This window comes from Manis javanica, chromosome 2 (assembly GCF_040802235.1).
Source record: "Manis javanica isolate MJ-LG chromosome 2, MJ_LKY, whole genome shotgun sequence".
Taxonomy (NCBI): domain Eukaryota; kingdom Metazoa; phylum Chordata; class Mammalia; order Pholidota; family Manidae; genus Manis; species Manis javanica.
Genome location: NC_133157.1, coordinates 112,151,072 through 112,175,841, shown reverse-complemented (window position 1 = coordinate 112,175,841; position 24,770 = coordinate 112,151,072). Strand labels below are relative to the sequence as shown.

Sequence of the window (24,770 nt, the reverse complement as noted above, 5' to 3'; positions counted from 1 at the left end):
TTTCACACTTCATAAAATAATTTTATTCAAACTATTTACATCTAATTTGACATCCAGTTTTCATCACTAATAAAATAACTTTTGGGTAATCTAACACGCCATCTTTATATCCATCTGCATTGTTAATATATAATGTTTCAGATCCACAGATGATGTTTCCACTACAATCTTTTCTGAGGTGACAAGTGCCCACTCTGGTAACATTAGCACATTTCCTCCCATCCCACCCATAACACAATGATTCGGTGTTTCTTTTTAAGGAGATCAGTGATTTCTAGAAGTCTAGTTCACAAAATCTTCCAAAACCCAGCCTTATAATTTCTAGGACATATTTACATGAAAAAATATCCTTGTACAATTTTCTCAACCCTGTTTTTACCAACATTTAAAAAGAATCTAGCACCAATTGAGGTTGAGGTTAATATATATTTTCCAAATAGCACTTTTTTTTTTCAAAACAAAGAGAACATTTCCTATATTTTGAGAGACTCTGTGAGGTCCTGAATATATGAATTTCTTTGTTTCTGAAGGATAACTTTTTGGGTAAAAAAAAAATTCTTGTTTTGTATTTAGAAAAGTTCAATATTATAGAAATAGTAGCCATAGTGTTCATCCATTAGGAGGTTATATTTATTAGTATTCAAAAAAGTATGACACAACATAAAGCAGACTTAGAAGCATGAGCTTGACAATGGTTTTAATCCACGTTCCTTGATTTAGTGTTCAGATGGTCTTCACAAGCTTAGTAATCCATGCATGTCTCATTCCAATCACCTGGAGCCATCCTTTTATTTTCTTCACATGGTGAGGTTTTGTTCATGCTTTAGAAAATATGGAAAAATTGGTTTCCCAGCCCCTTATTCAACCACAAACACAGCAACTTACTATATTATATTTGTGCCAATTGTGATTGTATCCACATGTCATAGTGGACTATGTGCTTTTTGAAGGTTTAAACTGTTTCCTACTAACTTTGTAACCCAAGCACTGATTATATAGTTGGGACCTTAGCAGAGTTCAATAAGGTCAGGTTAAATTGATTATCACAGCCATATTTAGCATCAGCCTAGTGATAGCTATTAATTAATGAGAAAGAACTGAATTTCAAACTGACTTTCTTGTATAATTCCTATACATTCACTGCAATTCTGCCACTATGAGCACAGACCAAAGAGGCTCCTGGCCTCGCAGAGCTGTGCATGTATAACAGTGTGCTGGGCACCATGGCAGTGATTTGAGAGAGTATGATGCAGAAAGCTGCAGAGAGGAGGCAGCTCCTGAACTGGACTTACAAGAAGGCTTTGGCAGAAGACGGGGGAGGAAATGAGATGAAATCTTTCCAGGGTCTGGACTCTCTGTCTTGGGCCTTGAAGATGGAATGGTAACAAAAAGCTGGATCTGATAATTTTTGGAGGTGTTTGAAAATTGTCAAATAAAAAATACTTGTTCCAACAACTGCAGAGCAGCTAATTAGAGGCCCTTCATAGAGCGAGAACCAAACGTTCAGCCCAGCCTTCCAAAGAGTAACACCGTTGCCAGAGGGAGGAGATTTTTTCCACTTCTAGAAGCCAAGGTCTAAGACCAGAGCAATTGCTACAATGGCTCATCTAGGTGGAAATTTCAAAAACACAAATAACCGTTTAAGGAGAGAAAAGCCACAAACACAAAATCTAGTTTCTATTATTTTAATAACTTGTAGTTAAAGGGTTTTTTTCAAAGGACTTAGCCAAGTCCCAACTGAGTGACTATTACTGCAGCCAGAATTGCATTATTTTGAATTAATAAAACTGGAACTCTGAAAGGACTTGATTAGGTGCTGGTCAGACATTGTGCCCAACACAGCTGAGAGGTATGGGTTGGTAAAGATCCCATTGGGAAGCTAATACCCCCTTTATTACTTTGTCCTCTGGGCAAAAGCAATGATTCAGATTTAGAAGTAAAATATCCAGTGGGAGGAAGGATCATTTCCTTAAGGAAAGAAGACCCTATGGCCCATGTAATTGTAGGAAGTCTTTCAATTTCCTTTCAACTTTCAAATTAGGGATTCTTTCAACTTGATTTCACTTTTTCTTTTTAATTTTGAGTATGACTCTCCACATGGAAGAAGAGATTTCTAATAGGTGGTTGAGTATACAAATGCAAGTCATGGGTTTGGGAGAAACTGGCACAGAGATGTACAGGAAAGCCAGAGTGTGCAGGAGGTCTGCAGGGAGCATGTGTGTGGTGAGGAGAGGAAGGAGGCTATTGTGTCATGAAAGCTGGAGGAAGAGAAGGGGACTGGTCAAAGGGAGATGCACTCAAGGTGTCACAAAAGATCTGGGCTGCAACGTATCCCCTGGAGATCAGTGTGACTGGGCAGAGCAGTGTTTGAGGGTAGTGGTAGCAGGAGCGAGACGTGGTGTTAACCACAAAGGGGAGAGAGTGAGTGCAAAATGAAGTCCAAGTCCATGAACTCAGCGTCCCTATTCTCCCGAGGAAGTCAGCATAGTTGTGGCCTCTTTTCTCTCATCCTCATCTACTATTTCCCTGACTAGTCCTCAAGTGCCTAGTGCTCACAGAATACCCTCTGCTGCATGTTCTCTTATATGTCAGAGTCTTAAAATGTGGCCCAGGAGTGGACACCAGGGCCAAGTATCCTGGGGCTGTGTCATCTGGTTCCTATACTTCTGTCATTGTAGGCTGAGGTTAAATGGGTTTATTGTTGGTCAGGTCCTAATGTGGGATCATATGAACAACCCCAGTCTCCAGGGCACTTCGGCATGAATTGTAATGGTTGCATAGCCATACACAGGATACTATTCTGAGTAAGTTATATTTGACTGTTCTGCCTGATAACTCTCTCACATCATAAATATGGATTCTCTGGTCTGTACAGCATTATTCATTTGCATGTGGCCCCATTGGCCATTGGTTTACCACTTCTTCAAAACTGATAAAAATGTCAAACAAGATGATGCCTATTTTAAATGCTCCAAAATTATAGGTTTCTTTGGATAAAATAATCTATTACTGAACACTTTTGGCATAGCACAATCACTTGGTAATAATAATAATAGGTGATCTTTATTAAGCACTTATTATTTTCTGGGTAGTTATCACAGCAGCCTTGTAATGTAGGAAATATTATTATCCTCACTTGATTGGTGAGGTGACGAAGGCAAATTCAGGCTGTCCACAGTCACAGTGATTATAGGCGGAAAAGCCAGGCTTCCTATGGACACTGGCTCCAGGGTGATGCTCTTAGGCATGACACCACACGTCCTCTATCACACTCTCAAAATTTTCTGTCACCTTCAGAGGTGATATTAGGGAGTATCCATGGAACCCTCTGATCTACTACTCTAGTGACACTGTCACGAAGAGAAATTTACTTAGCATGACTTCTTCTCAGGCACACAGTGGTCATTTATTATAATCACTTCTTTCTTTGCTACTGGCTATTTTTAGTGTCCAATTTAGAATTTTTCCAAAAATTTCTGTCAATCTTACTCATTTGTGAGATTCTGGAATACCTATTGTTCACATTTTGAAAGCTGAAACATCTCCCCTTGAGACCTCTGGCAGTCCTCCTGTTTTTCCTTGTTCTGTTTTATACTCTTGGTTTCAGGCGTCCACTCAAACTAGGCCCTGTAGAAGAGAGCAGTGTTGGCGAAAGGCCAATTATTCTGAGGAAAGTAGGAAGCCTCATGACACGGGAAAAGCTGGAACAGCTGGGAAAGGGCAGGAACAAAGGCAGCTTAGTGGGGTCCCCCTCTTTCTTACCTTTGTTGCTTCTCCCTGCATATGTGTACTCCTTTCTCTCCCCAAAAGCTTCCTCTGAGTTTCTGCAACCTCACAATTTTAGCTTCGATATGGCTGCCCAGTCTTGACTTCACATGACCGTTACCTTGAGCACTTATGACCAACTAGACTTGCCCTTGGTGACAGGTTAGCAGCACAGGTGGCTCATCTTTTTGAGCCTGACACCCAAAGCATGGATCTGGCCTACTTATGAACGGGGACCCCTCTGGGAGCACCACCTGCTTTGGCCGGGAACAGGGAGAACCAGCCCTCGGGCCAGCACTGCTCACAGGTGGGTGGGTAGAGGGAGAATCTCTGAGCAGGGGCGTGGGTCTGCTGGCATGCCAAAATATTTCTCAAACGCCATAAACTCAGCAAGATTACAAAATAAGGTCGGTGGTGAGTGTACCTTCCAGTACTGCAGAATGCAATTCACTTCAGCCTGAAAACATTCATCTAAAGAATTAACTGTTTTTCTTTGTAAATTGGATTTCAGTGTCTCTTCTTCCAATTTCAAAACTGTATCAGGCATGTTTCTACTTCCCCTTCATCATGTTATGCTATTTGGTACAAGTTTTGGTCTGACTCAAATTTTTATCTTGTTTTTGTCCTAATCCTGGCTTTAAAAAAATGGACATTTTTTCTGTGTATTTCCCAAAGTCTATCTAATTTGTATGTGTGCTCATAAAATGGTCAGGAAGCTCCTGTACAGCCCCAAGTCTTCTTCTTTGATTTCTTCAGAGGTTTTCTTTCATTGCCCCAAGGGTTATTCTTGATTTTGTGAACAGAATTTAAGTTTTTTTTTTTGAATTTGACATTTTTCTTGGATTTTCTTTCCTTTTTCTATTGCTTCTCTTTTTTCTTTCATTTTAAAATTTTTGGTCCATTGACTCATATTTCCTTTTGAAATCTAATTCTCTAAAACCTTAGGTCCATGACGGATGTGTGCAGTCATCACAGACTCTCAGGAAATAGATCCATCTCTCATTATGATTTGCTCACTTCTGTATCAATAGCCACTTCTTTGCTGGCCAGAAGTTGTCCAGTGTAGCATTTCTCTTCACTGTTTACTTTCTGAGAGAGGAGAACATACAAAGAACTCACCAAATGCCATGCCTTTTCCAGAAAAATGCATCTGAGTGGTGTCCTGATCATTGGAGTTATCTCCTCAGTGCCACCTTTGTGTACCTCTTTTTGCTGCACCAGTGCTGACATAGTTCCTTTTTGAAAAACTGTAGTCTCTATTGAGGAAGATGCTGACGTAATCTAAATCTAGAATTACCTGGGGATCTTATTAGAAAAACATATTCCTAGACATCACCCTGGACCTACTCAGTCAAAACCTCTGGGGATTCCAGCAGGGTGAGGCCCCACAAGCCCTTTGTCCTGTACTTGTGACCCCCGCCTACAGTCCGTTTCTACCATGGCAGTACCTTTTATCCTCCCTCTCCTGATAAGTTATATTTTATAGGTATCTTCTTAACAAACTTCTGAGTGCTATTAAATATTTCTTTTTCAGTAGGTCTTACTTTGACATTGCTATAGCTGAATTACAGGCTTTGTCTTACCAAGGCCTGGTAATAGCATTATTATATTACTCTCATTATATAAAAATGTCAGACTTGGCAATTTCTGGGCCCTGTTTCTAAACCTTCTCCCTCTTTCCTTATTTGGCACCTTTACCACTGCTGTCTTCCCTTATACCCTTACCCTACATTTCTGTATGTTCTCCTGTTCCACATAAGTCAGTTTCAAATCCTCTTGATTCTGTCAGTGACTTCTGTCAAACGCATTTCCCTCTGCTCTTTATAAGATTTATTTCATCTCTTGCCAAATCCTCTTTCTGATGGCATCCTGTTCACCAGATGTTTATATCATTGTTTATTGCTCTTCCATGTCTTCCTCCAACTGCAAAATCATGCATTTCCAGTGAAAGAATGGATGAAAGCACAGTCCCTGCATCCTTCAATCCTATACTCATGTTTTCTAAGTCTGCAGCCTGAACAAAGTTTTCCACATGATGACAGTGAAACATCAGGTCCCTGTGATATGTAATGAGTTAAGGTAATACCAGCTGTGATTATTTTATATATATATATATATAATACAGACCTTGTAAATTCTCAGATCATTAATATAATGATTATTTCTCAGTCACATCAGAGTCCAGTACAGGTGTTGCTTGCTTTCCACATGGTGATTCAGAAACCCAAAGGGCAGGTTGATTTGGAGAAACCACCTAGCTCCCTCTGCCAGAAATGTTGATAGATGTTTCACAAATAAAGGGAACTAAGTTCTAATAAATTTGGGAAATTCCCAATTAAACACAATTAAATAGGGTTAGTTGTTCTTAGTATGGTATATCCTCAAGCTGTTACTACCCTAATATGCATTGTTCATTCATTTTTTCATTCTTTCAGATAGATTTTAAACATGTAGGCTGTGGAAATAGAACTGTTTTAGCATGAGTTTTCCTCGTGTTCATGAAACAGATAGATGTTTAGTCAGTTTACGCCATGATACAGATTTAATTATAAGCTGTGTAAGCACTATCAGGGAATGTTATTCCTAGGTGTGCCAGACACATGGAATGGGAGGACCGAGCTCATCTGTGGATCAGGGAAGGCATCCCTGAGGAAGAATAACTGACCAGGGTTACAGGAAACTGGGGGTTTCACTAAGGGAAGTAGTGTTTGAGTAAACTGTTCAAGATAAACAAACCTGGACACTGAAGTGGTCAGGACAGATTTTAATCAGTCACATACTACTGCAATAGGGAAGTGAGTTCAGCATGAATTGAACTTGAATTTGTAGAGATGACAGGATGTTTTAAAGAGAGGGAGTCCGGAGAAGACTGTTGGGGCTTGGGCAGAGTCAGGGAAGTGAACAGTCCAAGCGTCATTAGACCAGCTGTGTCTGTTAGCTGGCAATGATGAAGTTAGATTCTACCCTCCCACAGAGACTGCGCGGGACAGTGCCTGTCCTTCCTGATGATTACATTTCAAAGGAATGGTGTTCAGGTCCTCAAGAAAGACACTCCTGAGTTGTAGGAGCTATATAAACATCTCAAAGGGACAGGGGAAGGATTCACAATTGTAAGCCCTTTTTAGAAAATGCTTTTAGAAAGGAAGGTCAGGGGCCTATCCTCAGGTGTTGGCTGGAGCAAACAGTAAATTCTTCTGGCAGCCTTGAGCTTTCTCAGGCAGGCCCTTTAAGAGGAGCTGGGGTCATCCCAGGGATGTGACCTTGAGCTATGAGAAACTATGGTAGTGGTTAAGTCTTTTAATTTGTGAGCAGGTAAGTGGATGAAATCATTTTGCTGAGAGTCTGCATTTATTATAGGCCAGGACTGAGGCCTAGTTAAGAAGTTCAGAGGAGCCTGGCTACAGGGGGTCAGACCTACAAGATGACTGGCATGGCAGAAGCCAAGTGTGAGGCCCTTGAACAGGCAGGGACCTGCAAGTGTGCAGCACTGTGGCCATCCCAGAGTCAGTGAGCACCTTAACAGTGGCGAGGGATCATTTGAAAGTATGAGCAGGGAAATAGCATGCTCAGATTGACACTTTAAAAAATGTCAGGGGTGGCACCAGCTCTCCACATTCCCATGGAGAGAGAATGACATAGAAAGATTGAAGGAGGCAAAATGGACAGAATTGGATGAACAATTGGATGAGGTCGGGGTGGGGTTAACACAGTGAAGAAAAATAAGACAGGAGGATATAGCCTGATAGAATTGCATACAAGGGCAGCAGCCAGGAGAGGCGGGGCCACTGGGGGACCCCAGGCAACATTCCAGATAGATTTGTCTTTGTCAGCATTCTCACTAATTAACATCTATTCCACAGGACAGTCTTAGGGAAACATTATTCTAGAATGTTTGCCAAGCTTATTCCACTTTTATTCTTAAATCAACAAAACTTTTATGTTCATGAGATATTAGAAAATTCACAGATGTGTTTCACATCTCCAGTGTTAATTTTGAGAATTACAAAAATAAGTGTCCATTATGTGCTCAGCACTGTTACAGACACTTTGGTAGATACTATTGCTTAGCCCCACAATGGTCTAGTGATTGTGTATTTTTATACTCATTAAATAGGGGAAGGGGACTCAGGTAAGTAACAGTGCTCAATATCACACAGCCAGGAAGCGATGGAACCTGGGTTTGTGCTTAGGTCTGTCTAACCAGAGTGTGGGTTACGGAGCCCACCTCAGTTCAAAGCTTGGCTCCTCCTCACTAAGCTGTGACCTTGGCATAGATTTTAACTCTTGCTGCCTTGGTTTTCTCATGGAAAATGGAGAGAATAATTATACACTTATGAAATTGGTGTAAGATTAAATAAAATAATCCATACACCTGGCAAATATTGAGTATTCACGAAACGCTTATTATTATTATCATCACTGTGTACTCCTTCCACAGAGAGCGTAACTCCCAAGTGGCCATTCAGCTTCTTTCTCCTACCTTAGGACATCATTTCTCACCCTTCTTATAGCCTCCATCTCTTGGAAATGCCACCTCCAGTCCTCGTGACCTGTCAGTTATGAGTGGCCGCTCCTTCCTCATGAGGTGTGACCTCCTGTCTTTGGCAGAGCCTTGGTCTGTTTAGCAGCACTGACAGTTCAGAATTTGTTCTCTTTCTCTTCCAAGTTCCTGTAATCCATGCATACAGCTCTGAATAGGACTTTGATTTCTTTTATCCTCTTAGCAACGTTTGATTTCTTTTATCCTCTTAGCATCCTCTCTAATAAGCAAAGTGCACAGATGTTTGTGTTTGCAGTACACATCACTGCTGGTCACATTAAGACTTTACAGATTCTATACAGGTCTCAAACAGTTACTTCAGTTTCCAAATTTTTTAGTTTAAAGATGGGAACATCTCCAGACACTACTCTTTCTGTTGCTCATGGGGAACTCACTGAAATTAAAATGGCTTTCTCTCCCATCTGCTGACAACAGTGGAATGTTAACAGTGAGCAGAGATATAGTAACTTATCTCTTGCTCACTCACAGGAGGACATTCTTACAGGCACCCAGGCTCTGTATCAGATTGTACAGTCTTGCTCAGCAGTCTAGTGTTTGTTGAGTCTAGCACAGTGCTTCAGAATGAAGACTGTAGCCAGACAGCCTGGGTTTAAACCTAGTCTCCACTACTTAATAACTGGTTATGCTGAGCAAGTTACATAGCTTCTAGGTGCTACACTTTCCCCATCTGTAACATAGGGTTTTCAGTATAAATGAGTTCATATATATAATCATCAGAATAAAGCCTAGCACATAGTAAACACTTAATATACATTCACTGTCATTATTTGTACTAGTCTTTATTTAAAAGAATTACCTCTGTTAGGTATAGAGAAATTCACAAAGAACATTCAATTCTTTAGGCTAACTTACAAAATAATGGTTCATTCTCAAGAGACTTAATTTTCCTCTTGCTTCCTGTCTGCAGCCTGCTTCATCAACGCATTTTGACACTTCTCAAAAAGGATGAGTGAAAGTGATAAAGCCAACACTTTTGTACCCTTATTTCTCTCAGAGCTCTATAAAGAAGCATAATGAATGATTCTGTTTAGTAACAGGAGTTTTGGGGATTATTATCACTGTAACTTAAAAATTGATTTTGTTATTCTCTATTATTACAGAGAATAAAGGCTTCATTGCATCCTTGAATTTAACAATTCTTATCTTTAAAAAGTAATTCCAATAAGGAAACAGTGAAGAAATTCTTCTTGAGGTGTTGATGCCTTTCAACATGTTGAATTCCTAAACTTGTACATACCCCAGTTTCTAAAACTCTGAAATAGGGGTAACTGCTACCAACCTTATAGAGCCACTAGGAATTGTAATCAGGAAATGAGTATGAAGGGCTTAGAATAATGCTCAGCTAATAAATATTATTTATTAAGTGCCAACAAATATTACTTATAATTATTCCAACATAAACACCATTTTATGGATGAATTTTTGCTTTCTAAAACATTTTGCAGTAAATGAAAAGCTGTGGTTTCTACAACAGCTTTCCCAGTTGTGATTACTGTAGATTGGTTCTCTGTGTTGAAAGCAGGGCTTCTGTCCCCTGGCCTCTGTGTTCCTACAAAAGCCATGGGGATTCTACTTGTGAATTGAAGAAGTGTGGTGGTTAAAATCCCGTTTTCCAGTTGGGGAAATGCAGAAAAGTAGATGAGATTTTGTGTTTTAGCAGCAGCAGGTCTGTGCTGACTTTCCTCATCACGGCGCCTCCTTGCACACTTCCTGGGCAGATTGAGTCATGCTTCCTGGAACTCTGTCAGAGGAAGTTTGTTTCTAGGACGCCAGGCATTTTGCTTAGAATTTAGAGATAAACTGTTTCAATTCTGAGGACAGCTGCTGCTCAAAAACAGGCATAAAAGTGACAACAGTATACTAAACAATTCAACTTCTGTCTTTATACAAGATATGAGTCTAGCATTGTACTAAGCATTATCTGGATTCAAAAGGAGTTTAGAATGAAGTGTGTCTATTGGTTGAAACAGCCAATACTTTGTAGTTAGGCAAAACAAAAAGCATTGTATAAAAAATTTAAGGCTCCAGAGTTACCTGAGTAAAATGTGGTTTTTAAAAAATTATAAAAAATTAAAAGGAGAGATGTTTATCTTAGGGTGATCAAAATCCCTTTCCTTGAAAGGAAATGCTGATGTTTCCCAGCCATCTCTCACAATGAAGAATTTTCATGCAGTTGCATTAATCTGCTGCAGTTAATGAGGCAAACACATCAGCCTTCAGAAGGAAGCTTTGCTTTCGGATTCAGAGAACTCTGTTTCCCTTCTCAATATGCCATCAGACGTGAAGGAAAGAATCAGGATGAATAATAGGCAGATTTAAAGATAATTTCCACACTACCTTGCAGCCAGTAAAAATTCCAGTGGATGTTCAACACTTGAAGTTGCTCCATCTACACTTCCTTTCCTGCTGGTCCTCATCTAGCTCTGCCCTCAGATCGGCCTCTGGAAACAAGTGCATGGAAAGTCTCCACCATCAAACATGTATGTGGCATGAATAAGAATGCATAGATCAGAATGCTCAATTTTAAAATTAGGAATTGTTGCTGTAAATTTCAGTTGATTATATTGGTTGTCACTTTTTAAACTAGGAAAGATGTCCAATTGCAACATTTCATAAGTTTTTTCTACAAAAATGACATCTTTACCCGTCATTCTTAGGTTTACTATTTATTTAATAGGCTTACTTTTCCCCATCTCCTTGAATTGGGGAAGTTTATATGCCAGTGCTCTAGATCCTTCTAGCTCGAGGTTCTGTGATTTCCCATTGTTCTGTGAATCAGATTCCTCCCTGTTTCTGAGTCCATCTGTAATAGATGGTGAGGCTTTTAGAAAGCAGAATAATTGTTAAAATATGTTTAGTGTTTCCCTGTAGCAGTATAGTTGGCAAAGAGAGAGCTGCAGCCCTTGGAATTAAATGTTCATGTGCACAGGGGAGCACACACTTGGCTTTCAAAGCATTTCACATGCCATGAGGGAGAGAGTTAGGCATTTATTGCTCCATCAGTGTCCATTAAAACTTATGTTTGTAAGTAGTCTTCAGTCCCTGAACATTCTTTTTTAATAAAGAATTTGCCTAATTAATAATAAAAGCCTAGTCACAATAAAAAAGAAAGCATTAGGGACAAAATATGGTTTTCAATTAATGCTGGAGGAGATTACCTTATATAATAACATTTTAATGGACTAATTTTCATGCATAATCTTGAGATACACATAAAAGACCACAAAAGTAGAGAATATAACATTTTTAGCAGACCAGCTGGGTATCTGTGAACTTAAAAGGGTATGAAATTCTGAGATTGGAAGAACATTAGTAATCCATATCTACATTGCTATGTCAATAGGTCCCCGAAGATAATGCTTTAAAAATAAACTTAACTGGCTACACAGGACTATAAAGCAGGAAATCCACAAATTATTGAAAAAAACTAAATAAAAACAGGCTAAATTACATCACTAATAATAATATTTGGTGGTATTTACTTCCTGTAGTCTCTCCCTATATACTTTATTTTCATATTCAAAGAGGATCATTCTTTACATACTATCCTATAATGACCCTTCCCATGTAGCAATAGCCTGTAAATGTTTCTCTGTGTTATTTATTATACCTCATCATTGACAACATTGCATATTCTGTTGTCACAATACAGCCACCAGTCCTTGTTGTGGAACATATAGAATCTTTTCAAATTTCCACTCTTATAACCAATGCTGAGATAAACATGTTTGTAGTCAAATCTTTGCACACATTTATGATTAGACAGTGATTTAAAAAAGTTAAAAAGAACACCCCAAAATCAGCTTTGTTGCTTCTAAAATGAGTAATTTGTAAAAAGCAGAAATAAGAACTAGCCGTCATCTGGAAAGCAGAGCTCTAGTTCAGAGTGACACAAAATAACTCCGAATGCAATCTTTCGATGGGTTTCTTGCTCTCATGCAAACCCAGCATTATGAGTAATTGTTTAATTTTAGATGGGGATTTCATATTTCCTGCTCCACCCTGTCAGTGCATGGCAGCATGGCTTTTCCTGTACCTTGGGGAAGATGTGTGCCTGTGTGCCAGTGTGCACTGTGCATGGCCACGTGCCTAATGGAGGATTCACCTCCTGGAGCTACCACTGGAACCATCTAGAGTCTACTATGCTCTGCTTATTAGCTTTCATCTTCAACATTTGCCAAATAATCCTCCACAATTTTATTATGTTTTTACCTCCCTAAGCTTTTCTCATCCACAATACTCACCCTATCCTGTGAGTCTCGTTTGGCGTTTTTTACTGTTATTAGAGGAACATTTCAAAACCCTTCAGATTTTAAGTAAGCTCTGAAAGTTCCAGATTTATTCAGGAGATTTGTCTGTAAACTTGGGCAACAACTTTCTTAATAACTACTCTAATGAGGCAGCTCCCCTAGATCCTGTTATAGGTGCTCTTTGGGTGGGAAAAACATGAAGAGGTGTTCCAAGAAATCTCTAGTACCTACCCCTTTGGAGCTCCAGTGGCTAAGTGCTTAGAGCTGCCGGCTGAATGGACAGGAAATGGAGAGGAGGCTACTCCAGGAAAACACCAGGAGAGCCACCTTCCTTACCATTCCTCTCTCATCTCCCTCTCATGTACCAAGGGCAGCCTTGACAGATTTCCTAATGCTCTCCTCAGCACTATGCCCTGAGCTGCCCCACCATCTCCCTCTGCCTGACACACACACCGTGCTTACGTTCTTCCATCAGAATGACTTGTACTGGGCTGTATACCCAACACACGGGGAATGGCCTCAGTCTCCACACATAACCAGGTTGCCATAGCAACAGGCGGCAAGTAAATGCCGTCCTTCTCACAAGTGATTCATTCATTCATTCGTTGCTTCCCTGTCTGGTCTGCCAGGGATGATTTCTGTGACCTGTTTTACATCAGTCAGCTCAAGTTCTCTATACCCATCATATTCTTCCTCTCAAAGCTATTTCTGGAATGGTTTCTTTGGAAAAAAACGTGAGTTCCGTTTGTCTCTGACCAAGATTTAGAATAACATTTTGAGTGCATTTGACCTGCCAGGCCTCACACTCAACCTAATATGTGGTTTGTTTCATTTGCTATTTACAAAAACCTTGTAAGATAAGGACCATTATGATGTTAAATTTCCAAAGAAATTTTCACTTAGGGAGGTTAAGAAATTTTCACAAGATTATATTCTAAGCAGATTTTAGAGCTGGACTGGACTAGAATTTAGAGCCTGACACTGACCACAGTGAATGTACTCTAGGATGTTCCTACAATAGAATTATTGTCCTGCTTCTAGCAGAAGTATAATCTTTTGTTAGTGACATTGACTTCCAAAGGCTACTCTATAAACTCATGGGGTGTACTTCTCAGAAATTTAACCATCTTCTTTATATTGACTAGAATTCTTGCTCTTTACAAATATTAGGTATTTCTCTACTATACCTAGAATTCCTCTCTCATGGCAGATCAGTTATTTTAATTACATATTAAACTTTGAGGGATATTTCAATTACATATTAAACTCTAAAGGATATAAAATTTTTTTTGGAGTTTTTAAAGATTTGTAATAGGAAATTAACCAAAAATTTTCTCCCAGAAGTTTTTCCATATTTAATGATATTATCCCAAAGAAAGTCTTGACTTAATTTCTCTATGTGGACTGTATCTAATTGATTCTTAAAATTAATTCTTCACCATAAAAAAGATTTTTTTCCAGAAACATTTCAATAACAAAAACAATATTTAATAATTATGACTTAGATCCCAATATAAAACAGAAAGGGCTAAGCTTAGGTGTTACTGTGATTCTAGAATGGGTTGAGGAAGTCAGTCCTTCCATCTCATGCTTATACATGTGGGACAATTATAATTTCATTCATTACAGTCATAAATTTTTTTAATTGTGAAAACAATTTGACAACAAAGAGGCACTTGAAAAATACATTTCTGTTCTGAGAGTTCTTGTAGTTCATAAAGTTGATTTCCACTGAGGGAACAGTTTGAGGTATACATAGCTGATTCTAGTTTCCTTGAGACGTGAGCTTCAGTGACTCTGGAAGTATCTACAAAACCCTGACTCTTACAAAAATTGGACTATCTCTGTCAGTGATGTGTCTTCGGTTTTATATCTTTCACCTGCATGTATGGGTCCTTCATATATAGAAGGAGCCCACAGATCATTTCGCGGAACAACTGGAGTTTGAAGTCACTAATGGTCTAATAAACTATGCATGTGCCCACTTATCAAACCCATGCAAAAAGTAGATGGAAATTGGTTAAGTGTGGCTCAGGCAATAGATTTCCTTCCTCTCTGAGTGTCCTAAGGGTGGTTGAGATATTTTAAGGTGGGGTGCAAGGACCTAAACCACAAATAACCTAAATGAATAGTCTCCTTAAGAGAATAACTGAAAAGATTCTACACAGAAGCTTTTGTATAGCTGCATAGCCATGCTTGAAAATACAATTAATGACCAACTTGCAAATGTAAGCAGCATTTCAAGTATTTTTAAAAAAAACTTCTATACACATTTATACAAATTAGAACTGCATATTCAGAGTGAGAATCTCAATCTGTCTCTTCTTAATTTCGACTAATTTCCTTTATATGGACTTATTTAAACCTCAAATATTGTTCGGACTGAGTAGATCTTTAGGCTTTCTGAAAACAGGGAAATCGTACTCTTAGCAGGACAGAGACAGCATTCTTGCCAATAGTCCCAGTGAGTCACAGCTGAAATGTCCTGTAGTTAACATTCTGCTCTGGAAACAGAATCAAGAACAGCAGGCACCAACTGGTTTCCATGGTAACTGGTATTTGTGTACTTTGAAAAATGACTCTTCCTTTTTGTGTGGTAAATTTACGCGGGAATGAATTGTAGAGGTGATGTTAGCCATTTGTGTGAACATAAACAAAAAATTGATTTAATTAACTGTCAACTTCAGAAGGACACAAATTGGGGTTATGGGATTTTTTGTGTGTTAGAAGTATTGTTCTGCACTAATTAATCCATTAATTTATTTCACATTATATTTAAGCATTTTTATCAGTGTCTTTGAAGTTTATTTCAATGCATCTTTCTCTTCCCTTCTAAGGAAGAAGAAACTAATTGTCATTCATCACTGTTTCCCCTGCAAACCCACTCCTTGGCCCCCATCCCCCATCCCCCATCCCATTCACAATGTGTTATTTAAGAAGGACTGGGATTCAGGGGCTCTCCTTTAATGAAGTAACCTCATCTGGAAGGAAGAAAAAAAATCCCTTCTAAGTCATGTGAAAATGTCAGGTTTCTTAACCTTGCTGAGCTGGGAGGCAAAAATACTACTGTGACCTGATATTGAATCGACATACAGAATCAATATTATGGTTCATCAGAATGTTGCTACCTAGTAGTTTAGAAGACTCATCAAGCTTAGAACAATTATGATTATTGAGAAACTGTACCTTATGTTTTGGTGGATAAAGGTGAAGTAATTAAAGTTTTGGTCACTGAACTATAATCCAATATTAAGAATAAATCTTCTGGGGTGGAAATAGTGTTTTCTTGCTTATTATGCTTCTGCTTGGGAATGGCATGTTTATTTTTGTATTGATTACTTTTGAAATGAAATTCATATACTAGATTTAATAAAAACTCTGAGTTTGGAATAAATGCTCCACAGTGCAGCAGTAATTTAGGAGTAAACAGATTGCAATGAGGATCTCCTGGGCCTCCACCTCCTGCCTTAGATGGTGGGACCTGAGGTCTGGGGGGAAGGTTTCTGTCCTTGATCTCCTCTTTGTGTTGCTTTATTCTTTCACTCAGTTTTGCTCCCTCACTATGGTTTTTGTCAACTATCTAGAACATTAGAAACTTGGTAACAAATATACATATTCAAAGCAGCAGTATTGGAAAAAAATAAAAAGGAAGCTGAAGAGATAAGACTGAAAAATAAACCTTTATTCATTTATTTAAAATTCTCAGGTTTAGTACTTAAGGGTCAGTGATATAATGGACTTCTGAGTTTCTCTTTTTAAACCTTCAAATGTCACAAGCGTATATGTCTGATGAGCAGCCAGTTTTGAAAACTCCAAGAGAGAGGCAAAGATTTAGAAATCTAGGATTTCTTGTGTCCTTGAACAAAGCCCTTCCAGGCCCTCCCTTCCACAGGGTAGCCACAAAGGCTCCAGACCCTTTGTTACCCAAGAGCACATTGAAATTTAGGACTGTAACACCCTAATATGTATCTAATATGCAAAATTAAATTAATAGTGAATATTAAGTCCCATTAAAATAATATAGTTGTAGGGGAAACCATTGTGTTCATTCATTGAAGATGTATTGAGAGTCTGCTCTCAACAAAGCCCTGCGTTAGGTAGTGAGTCTACCTACATATACTGTCTAGTGACAAGAAAACAGGGGACCACAATTAAATGTGTACTCCAAATTTATACACACACATATATACCTGGACACATACGTATATGAACATATACAAGCAAATGAAAAAATGTTGGCAGGAGGAACTTCCATTATAAATAAAGTATTAATAGTGGTTATACTTAGTAAGATTAATCTTTACATTTTCCTTTCTCATGGCTTTCTAAAATGTCTATTTTTTATAGTTAGTATTTATTTTAAAAATGCATGTCTATTATGTTCCTACTCATTGAGATCTCATATTTATATATCATTAATATGTGAACACATCTCATTTGGCCCACCAGTCACTTATTCTGTGCCTGGATTATATTTTGGAGGGGTCTTGCTAGGCTGACATAAAACTAAATTATATTTAGATTTCCAAATTTATTGGGCATAGGAATCATCCCTGAAATTCTTTCTATATAATTATTTTTGGTTCTTGTGTTAAGCCTCCTGAACTCTATCCACCTTAGCAGATTTACCCTTAACTTTTGAACCAAGGAACAGCTTTTGCTACATGAGTAGGCTTTAATTTTTTCCTCTGACAAACCTTGTGAAGTTTTTTTAACATTGGTCAGTTTCTCTTTGATTTCAGCTCTATGATGGCCCACAGCGAATGGGGCGCTTCTGTGGAGTAGAAATGCCATCCCCAGGGAGCACCGCAGGCTCCAAGCTTCATGTGCTGTTCCACACCGATGGGGTCGGTCACCACGAGAGAGGATTCCATATGCAGTGGTTCACTCATGGTAAGCCCTGCGCCAATCTCAGTTGTATTTAGTAGCTGACATTGAAAGCCAACAATTGTTTCCTTTCCAATTCTATTGGAAGCATTACCATCAACAAAAAATGTAAACTAGCTTTAATCTGGTGCTAGGTCTTAGAAAGTTTACTCTGACATTAGTGGCTCTCAGAGAGTTAAATCCTGGTGGGGTTAAGAGAGGACAGGATTTGATAACTGCTTACACAGGTGAGAGACAAATTGCCAGAGAGAAAGGAGGGAGCAGAATACAGCTGTGGAGAAGAGATGTGGCAGCACCCAGCTACGAATCAGTGGTTCAGAGAGCAGGCAGGGCTAGTCATTCCTCTGAAGATCACAATTCATTTTTAATAAGAGTTCTGAAACCTCTAGAATGACCTCACCTGGTCCAGTCTAAAGAGAGAGGGCCCCAGAGCAGTGGTTCTCAAAATGTGGGCCCCCAAAAGCAGCATCAGCATCAGTGGGACTTGTTAAAAACACAAACTCTTGGGAGAATATATTGATAAATGACAGATCCAATAAAGGGTTGACATCCAAAATATATAAAGAGCTCATGCACCTCAACAAACAAAAACCAAATAAGCCAATTAAAAATTGGGCAGAAGAGCTGAACAGACAATTCTCCAAAGAAGAAATTCAGATGGCCAAAGACACATGAAAAGATGCTCCACATTGCTAGTCATCAGAGAAATCCAAATTAAAACCACAATGAGATATCACCTCACACCAGTAAGGATCACCAACATCCAAAAGACAAATAACAACAAGTGTTGGTGAGGATGTGGAGAAAGGGGAACCCTCCTACACTGCTGGGGCGAATGTAAATTAGTTCAAAAATTGTGGAAAGCAGTATGGAGGTTCCTCATAAATCTCAAAATAGAAAAACCATTTGACCCAGGAATTTCACTCCTAGGAATTTACCCTAAGAATGCAGCAGTCCAGTTTGAAAAGACATATGCACCTTTATGTTTATCGCAGCACTATTTACAATAGCCAAGAAATGAAAGCAACCTAAGTGTCCATCAGTAGATGAATGGATAAAGAAGATGTGGTACATATACACAATGGAATATTATTCAGCCATAAGAAGAAAACAAATCCTACCATTTGCAACAACATGGATGGAGCTAGAGGGTATTATGCTCAGTGAAATAAGCCAGGCCGAGAAAGACAAGTAGCAAATGATTTCACTCGTATGTGGAGTATAAGAACAAAGAAAATCTGAAGGAACAAAACAGCATCAGACTCCCAGAACCCAAAAATGGACTTTCCAGTTACCAAAGGGAAAGGGACTGGGGAGGATGGGTGGGAAGGGAGGGATGGTGGGGGGAAGAAAGGGGGCATTACAATTAGCATGTATAATGTTGGGGGGGATATGGGGAGGGCTGTGCAACACAGAGCAGATAAGTAGTGATTCTATAGCATCTTACTACACTGATGAGCAGTGACTATAATGGGGTTTGTGGGGGGGACTTGGTGATGGGGGGAGTCTAGTAAACATAATGTTCCTCATGTAATTGTAGATTAATGATACCAAAAAAAAAATACAAACCCTTGGGCCCTATACCAGATTCACAGAATCACATACCCTTAAGGGAGGCCCAATAATCTGTATCTTAACTAGTCTCCCTGGTGACTGAATTTGGAGAACCCTCCCAGAGCGATCCAGACCTGGAAACAATAGTCCTTGTGAGTATTAAGATAGCAGTTCTCAGCCAAGGTTTTTAGGGCTCACAGGTATGTTTCCATCATTTTGAAAGAGAAGTGGAGTTGCAGTACTATACCAGGAATCACATACAGACATCTAAGCTGCGGTCCTACTCTCAAAAGCAGGGTGAGCTCCTGTGAGCACACATGACTGCATGCTGGGATTGACCCTCAAGGGTTGCTATCCCCAGAGAGCCTTTACTGTATGAATCTCAGTGCGTACATAACCCAGTAGCCCTGCTATATATTTAAGAGTATTGGATGTTCTGTTATGATAAACTGGGGACTGAGTGTATTTCTGTTAAAATACAGGTTTGGGGTTTTCAGTATTTAAAATTGTTCAGTGTTAACCCACAGAGCTCCTTGCAGCTTGGAATACAGATTATGAAATCTCAAAGTAAATGAGCTGTGTTAATTAGGCTTGTGGAAGTTCTGGACTGTCCTCTTCATCAATTAGGTGGATTTGACCTTTGAATGACAATTTATTGTTTTACTGAATGAAAGGACTGGATTGATTCATCTCTGCAACACAGTCAATCTATAGTCTTCTGTGATTCAGAAATAGTGTGATTCGAAGGAAACTGGAGACTATGCGAAAATACCCAGAAGAAAGAGGAAAATCTTGGGAAATGACCCAGATTTTCAAGGGCCAGGGGTATTTTCCAGAGCAGTTGTTTCTCAGACTCTCATGTGCGTATGAGTCACTGGGGATCTTCTTAAAATGCAGATCTGGTAGAGGTGGGCTGAGGTAAGGCCCATGAACCTGCATTTGGAAAAACTACCAGGTAATGCTGATGGTATTACTCTGTAGACTGAACTTTGAGGAGCAGGTGAGAGCAGATGTTAAGGCTGGAGAAATAAAGTGGTGGAAGACAGCATCCCTAGACATTGGACAAAACTGCTAGGGTGCTCCAAGGGCTCAGTGTACCAACAGCAGAATAGTATCTTCAATCTTGCAGTGTCTGTAGGATGAGAGCTGGGGCCCTGTAAGGAGAACCATACTGCTTCAGAGACCCCAGGGGAGAAATCCTGTACATGAGACAGAGGGTGGAAGGTAAGAAATACCAACCAGGAGACAGAGGCTCAGGCCAAGGGGAGCAGTCCTCAGCCCTAGATACACATTGGGAGTGCCTGGGAGTATGGAAGAGTACCCACACGGGGTTCCATCCTCCAGAGTTAGGATTCAGTTGGTCCACAGTGGGACCTTGACTATTGCTGATTTTAAAAAGCTCTCTAAGTAATTCTGCATGTGGCTAGATTGGAGGGTTTTAGAAGGAGTGATTTTGCTGGTTACATATTTCTATTTAGTGGACTGGCTTACTCTCTGCTGCAGACAGTTCTGGCCATACTAGTCCAAGGTCGTGCTAAGGAGTGTGATTGAATGGTTGTTATTGGCTCCACTGGATTACTGTAGCACTGGGTTCTTCCAGCCCTGCATGCTAGACATGGCCGAATCCTCTGCTGAAAGTTCTGAGTTTTTGTTGGGATTTTTTTTTCTTACCAGCTGTGCTTGGAATCTGTCTTCATTTAGGAAAGTCAAAGACACCCTCTGTCTATTCTCCTTTCCTGCTTACTATTTCAGAAGTTTCTCCCAATTGCTGAAAACTTCCTAAGGTGGAAATGCAGAATTGTGCAACAAAATTTTGCTAGCTAGGATAACAACTGAACATTTTTATTTTGGAACTCTTTGCTTGCCATTATATATAAATTAGGAAACAGCTCTGGAAAAAAGTTCTGAAACAGGATTGTTAGTGGTCTAGATCTGTGCACAATTAACTGATTTTCATATACTGTAGTTCTGTAGTGCCTCAAGTATGAAGAGTTTATACTCTGCATCTGAACTAGGTCTTTGATTTGAGATAGCCTTATAAGAGGGGCCAACAGAAAAGGTGAGGTTCAGGGAAGAGGTCTTTAATGGGAGAGGTTTCCCCACTTCTTACTCATTGAAGGTGAACTGAAGATGTAAGTCTGATTTCTGTCATCCATGTGTTCATTCCATAGATATTAAGGAACTGTTTGGGTCCATTTACGGTGCTCGGGTTGGGGACAGTGTGTGACTCCTGCCACAGGCCTGATTCCTGGTCTCATAGAGCTTACAGGTGATTGGGAGAAGTAGCTACCAAGCAGATAAGCACACAAATAAATATAAACTCAAAACTATGGTGAGTGCCACAGGAGAACACAAAAGGGGGATTTGACCTAGACAGGAGGTCAAAGAAATCCTGCACAAGAATAGGACCTTTGAACTAAAATCTAAGAATAAGCAAACAGAAAAGAAAAAGATTTCCCAGCAGAAGAAAGACCTCACGGTAAAAGGACAGGGGGGGGATGTGGCACCCAAATGTCCAGGGTGGCTGAGGTCCACGTCAGATAGAGCACGGAAGCAACATGGTGTGTTGTGGGGTTCAAAATCCAAAATCCAATACAAATAAATGAATACAAAAGAAACAAATAAAATCCAAAATACATTTAAAAATTAGTCTCATTTTTAAGCATAGTAGAAATATTCTTGAATGTGTTTGCTGTGTACACATATGTTTTTATATGTATGTACTTCACACAGATTATCTCTGCACAGCTTCCCTGGCTCTTGATCTCAGACTTAAGATCAAGTGTGGGTCTGGGCCTGGCCCCGGCCCTGAGGTTGCTCTTCCTTACCTGATCAGAGAAGTCCCTGTAGTGTCCTCACCTCTTTTCATTTGAGTCAGATCTCATCTCAGGCCCTTTCCCCTCCTACTCTTTTCCAAACTATGCAATAAGAACTCCACAAAACTCTTTTCTGAGATTTCCGTATCTACAGTGGCATGATTTCCTGAGCATTGCTGCTGAGGAGGACTCCCCACACACTTGATTCATTTTGCTAATTAATAAATAAACCCATTTACAAAATGTGCTTCTTTGTCCACCACACAAATCTTCTATTTGCTTTGAGAAAATGGATCTACAATCAGGCTTTATTTGTGGGCCCATTTTTAAAGAGATGAGAGATGTGAGATTAAACCACACTGCCTTGTCTTTATGCAAACCATCTAAGAGAATCCCACTCTAGAAAGAAAAAAATAGCCACAGTTGCCCTGTCTGGCTAAACGGTTCACAGCGTTCAGCATTGACAGCATTGTCCAGGGGCTGAATTCGGCCTCGGCAGCCTCCGTCTCCGTTGCCCAAGGGAATACAGAACTTTCTGCAGGCTGTGTGAATGGGGCCTCCCAGCCAGCTGCACACACCCCTCACCTCCTGGTCTCCCTCTCAGAGGCCCTGTTTCACTGGCAGTGGAATCCAGCATACAAACAAGGTCAAGGAGCTTTGTGAGTGAAAGTGACATTTGTAAAGACAGAGAACCCCTCAGCTGGGACTAGCAGGGGAAGGGCTAAGTGGCATGTGATCAGGAGGTGATGTCACCCAGAATTTTCACAAAGGAAGTGTGGCCTTTTCTTTGGGGAGATAGATGACATAATCCTCTCCAGTGGGGACTGGTTCCATTTTACCTTCTATTTAACTATTAATGAGATTTCTCCAGCCTTGAGGGTGTTCAGAAATTATTAGCCTGGGGAGAACACTTAAAAACCTTTCCCAAAATCCTCATGGCTGGCTCAGTTTGAACATGAGCCTGTGCCTTCTGGACTACTGAAGACATGCAGCACTATCTCCAGGGCTTTTAGAAAACATTTTTAGAGCCCTGCAAAGAACCTCTGAGATCAACAATGTTTTTCTTAAATCCCAGTGTGTGTGCTGGGGTTTCTGGGTGGTTCACACTTTAAGGACAAAGGTTTATCTTCTGTAATTCCATTCTCCATTTGCCTTAATGCGAATGCTGGGTAATCACCCTCGGGTAAGCGGGTGACTGAATGGGCCCTATGGGGAGACTTGCTGGCTGTGCTTCATGTTATGGTGATTCCAATGGCCTCTGTAAACCACTATGTATTGAGAACATATTTTTCATTCAACCAACCAATCAGTTTTTTATTTATTCACTCCCAGGTTCTAGGCTTTGTGTTGAGAATATTGAGAGTGTATTAGTTTGCTCAGTGGTCATAACAAAATACCATGGACTGGGGGCCTAAATAGCAAAAATCCTCACAGTTCTGGAGGCTGGAAGTCCAAGATCCAGGTGTCAGCAGGTTTGGTTTCTCCTGAGGCCTCTCCTTGGCTTGCAAATGTGTCCTCGCATGGCCTTTTCTCTGTGAGCATGCTTCCTGGTGTCTTTGCTGTGTCCAGATTTCCTCTTTATACAAGAACACCAGTCAGATTGGGCTAGTGCCCACAACAGGGGTCTCATTTTGACCTAATCTCCTCAATAATGCCCTATGTCCACATACAGCAACCTTCTGAGGTACTGGTGGCTAGGGTTTCAGTATGAATTTTGGTGGAGACAAAATTAAGCTCATTACAGAGAAAAAAGAGATAGCCCCTACTTGACTTCAGAGGGTTAGTCATCTAGGAGGGAGGCAGACAATCTGGGTGTCGCTATCCGCCCATAAATCCATGAGGCTGTGTGTGCGGAGGGGATCCAGGATAGCCTGAGGGAGCTGGAGGGGCCCTCCAGGCAGCTTGGATACTTGGGCTGAGTTTTAAAGAATGAAGAAGAGCATATGAGTCATGCATCTGGGAAAGAAAGATCTTTCTAAATAAAAGCAGGGGGGCTTGGGATAGTGCTGAAAGTTTGGCGATGGCAAATATTTCAGCTCAGGGTCAGCCCCAGGAACTGAAGACTGGTTCTTGGTGGGGGCAGGGGGGTATAAAAAAAAGCGCAGATACTGAAAATACATAATGATATAGTATATATCTGTGATCTTAAAATTTCATGGGGGGAACTTGTAGAAAAGAGTCTAAAGGGATCCTTAGAAGAGCAGTAATGAACACTGAGGAGCCCTAAGCTGAAGGGAGAGACAGAAGTTGAGGCAGGACAGGTTGTCAGAGGCCAACTGAAGAGCCACTGCAAGGACTTGGATTTTATTCCTGTCGTCTGTCCTGGGCCTTGCTTCTGCACAGCCCAGAAATTCACAACAATCTGGAGGTGTGATGTTCGTAATGAAAGTGATTTTATGAATTGTGGTCAGCAGGATTCCAGGCCACGCTCACAGGGCCGGGATGTGGATCACTCCATCTGGTATTAATCTCAGGCAGACTTTCTCTCTGCAGATGACGTATTGTTCTCATGGTATCACTTCCTGCTAGGTGGTGATAGATCTAATGTCACAGGCAGAGAAGTGGCAAAACACCTCCCAGTCTGCCTCTAAAGTAACCTCATTTATGATTGAGAATGCGTCCTTTGTTCAGTTAAGTCCAGAAGCAATTGTCTTGGTAAAGAAATGGGTAACAATGCAGGCTCCTGATTGTTTTATTAGATCGTGTGATACGAGATTAAAAAAAAATCCTGTTCAGTTTAGGTAGAAATTGAAGCAAAATAGATACTTTTAAGAAATATTCATTCCATTTAAAAGTTACTTCCCCAAATGCTGACTAGACTTTCTTTCACATTTATACAAACTGTATTCTGCCCTACTTATTCTGTCCACTTCATCCTATTTGGTATTTTGAACTTTTGTCTTTGCAATGTTCTCAGAAGGTTTTTAAGCATAGGGA

The 24,770-nt window shown here is 40.1% G+C and overlaps 1 protein-coding gene across 3 annotated transcripts in view; it reads left to right on the top strand.

Annotated features, from left to right (window-relative positions):
* CUBN (cubilin) overlaps window positions 1-24,770 on the top strand; it is a 267,651-nt gene that overhangs the window by 74,257 nt on the left and 168,624 nt on the right. For all 3 annotated transcript variants that reach the window (XR_012127986.1, XM_037001703.2, XM_073229128.1), the window contains exon 28: window positions 17,319-17,469. Coding sequence is in view for 2 of the 3 variants with exons in the window: in XM_037001703.2 (XP_036857598.2) it covers window positions 17,319-17,469 (151 nt within the window). In the remaining variant the exon portion in view is untranslated. The remainder of the gene's footprint in view (window positions 1-17,318; window positions 17,470-24,770) is intronic.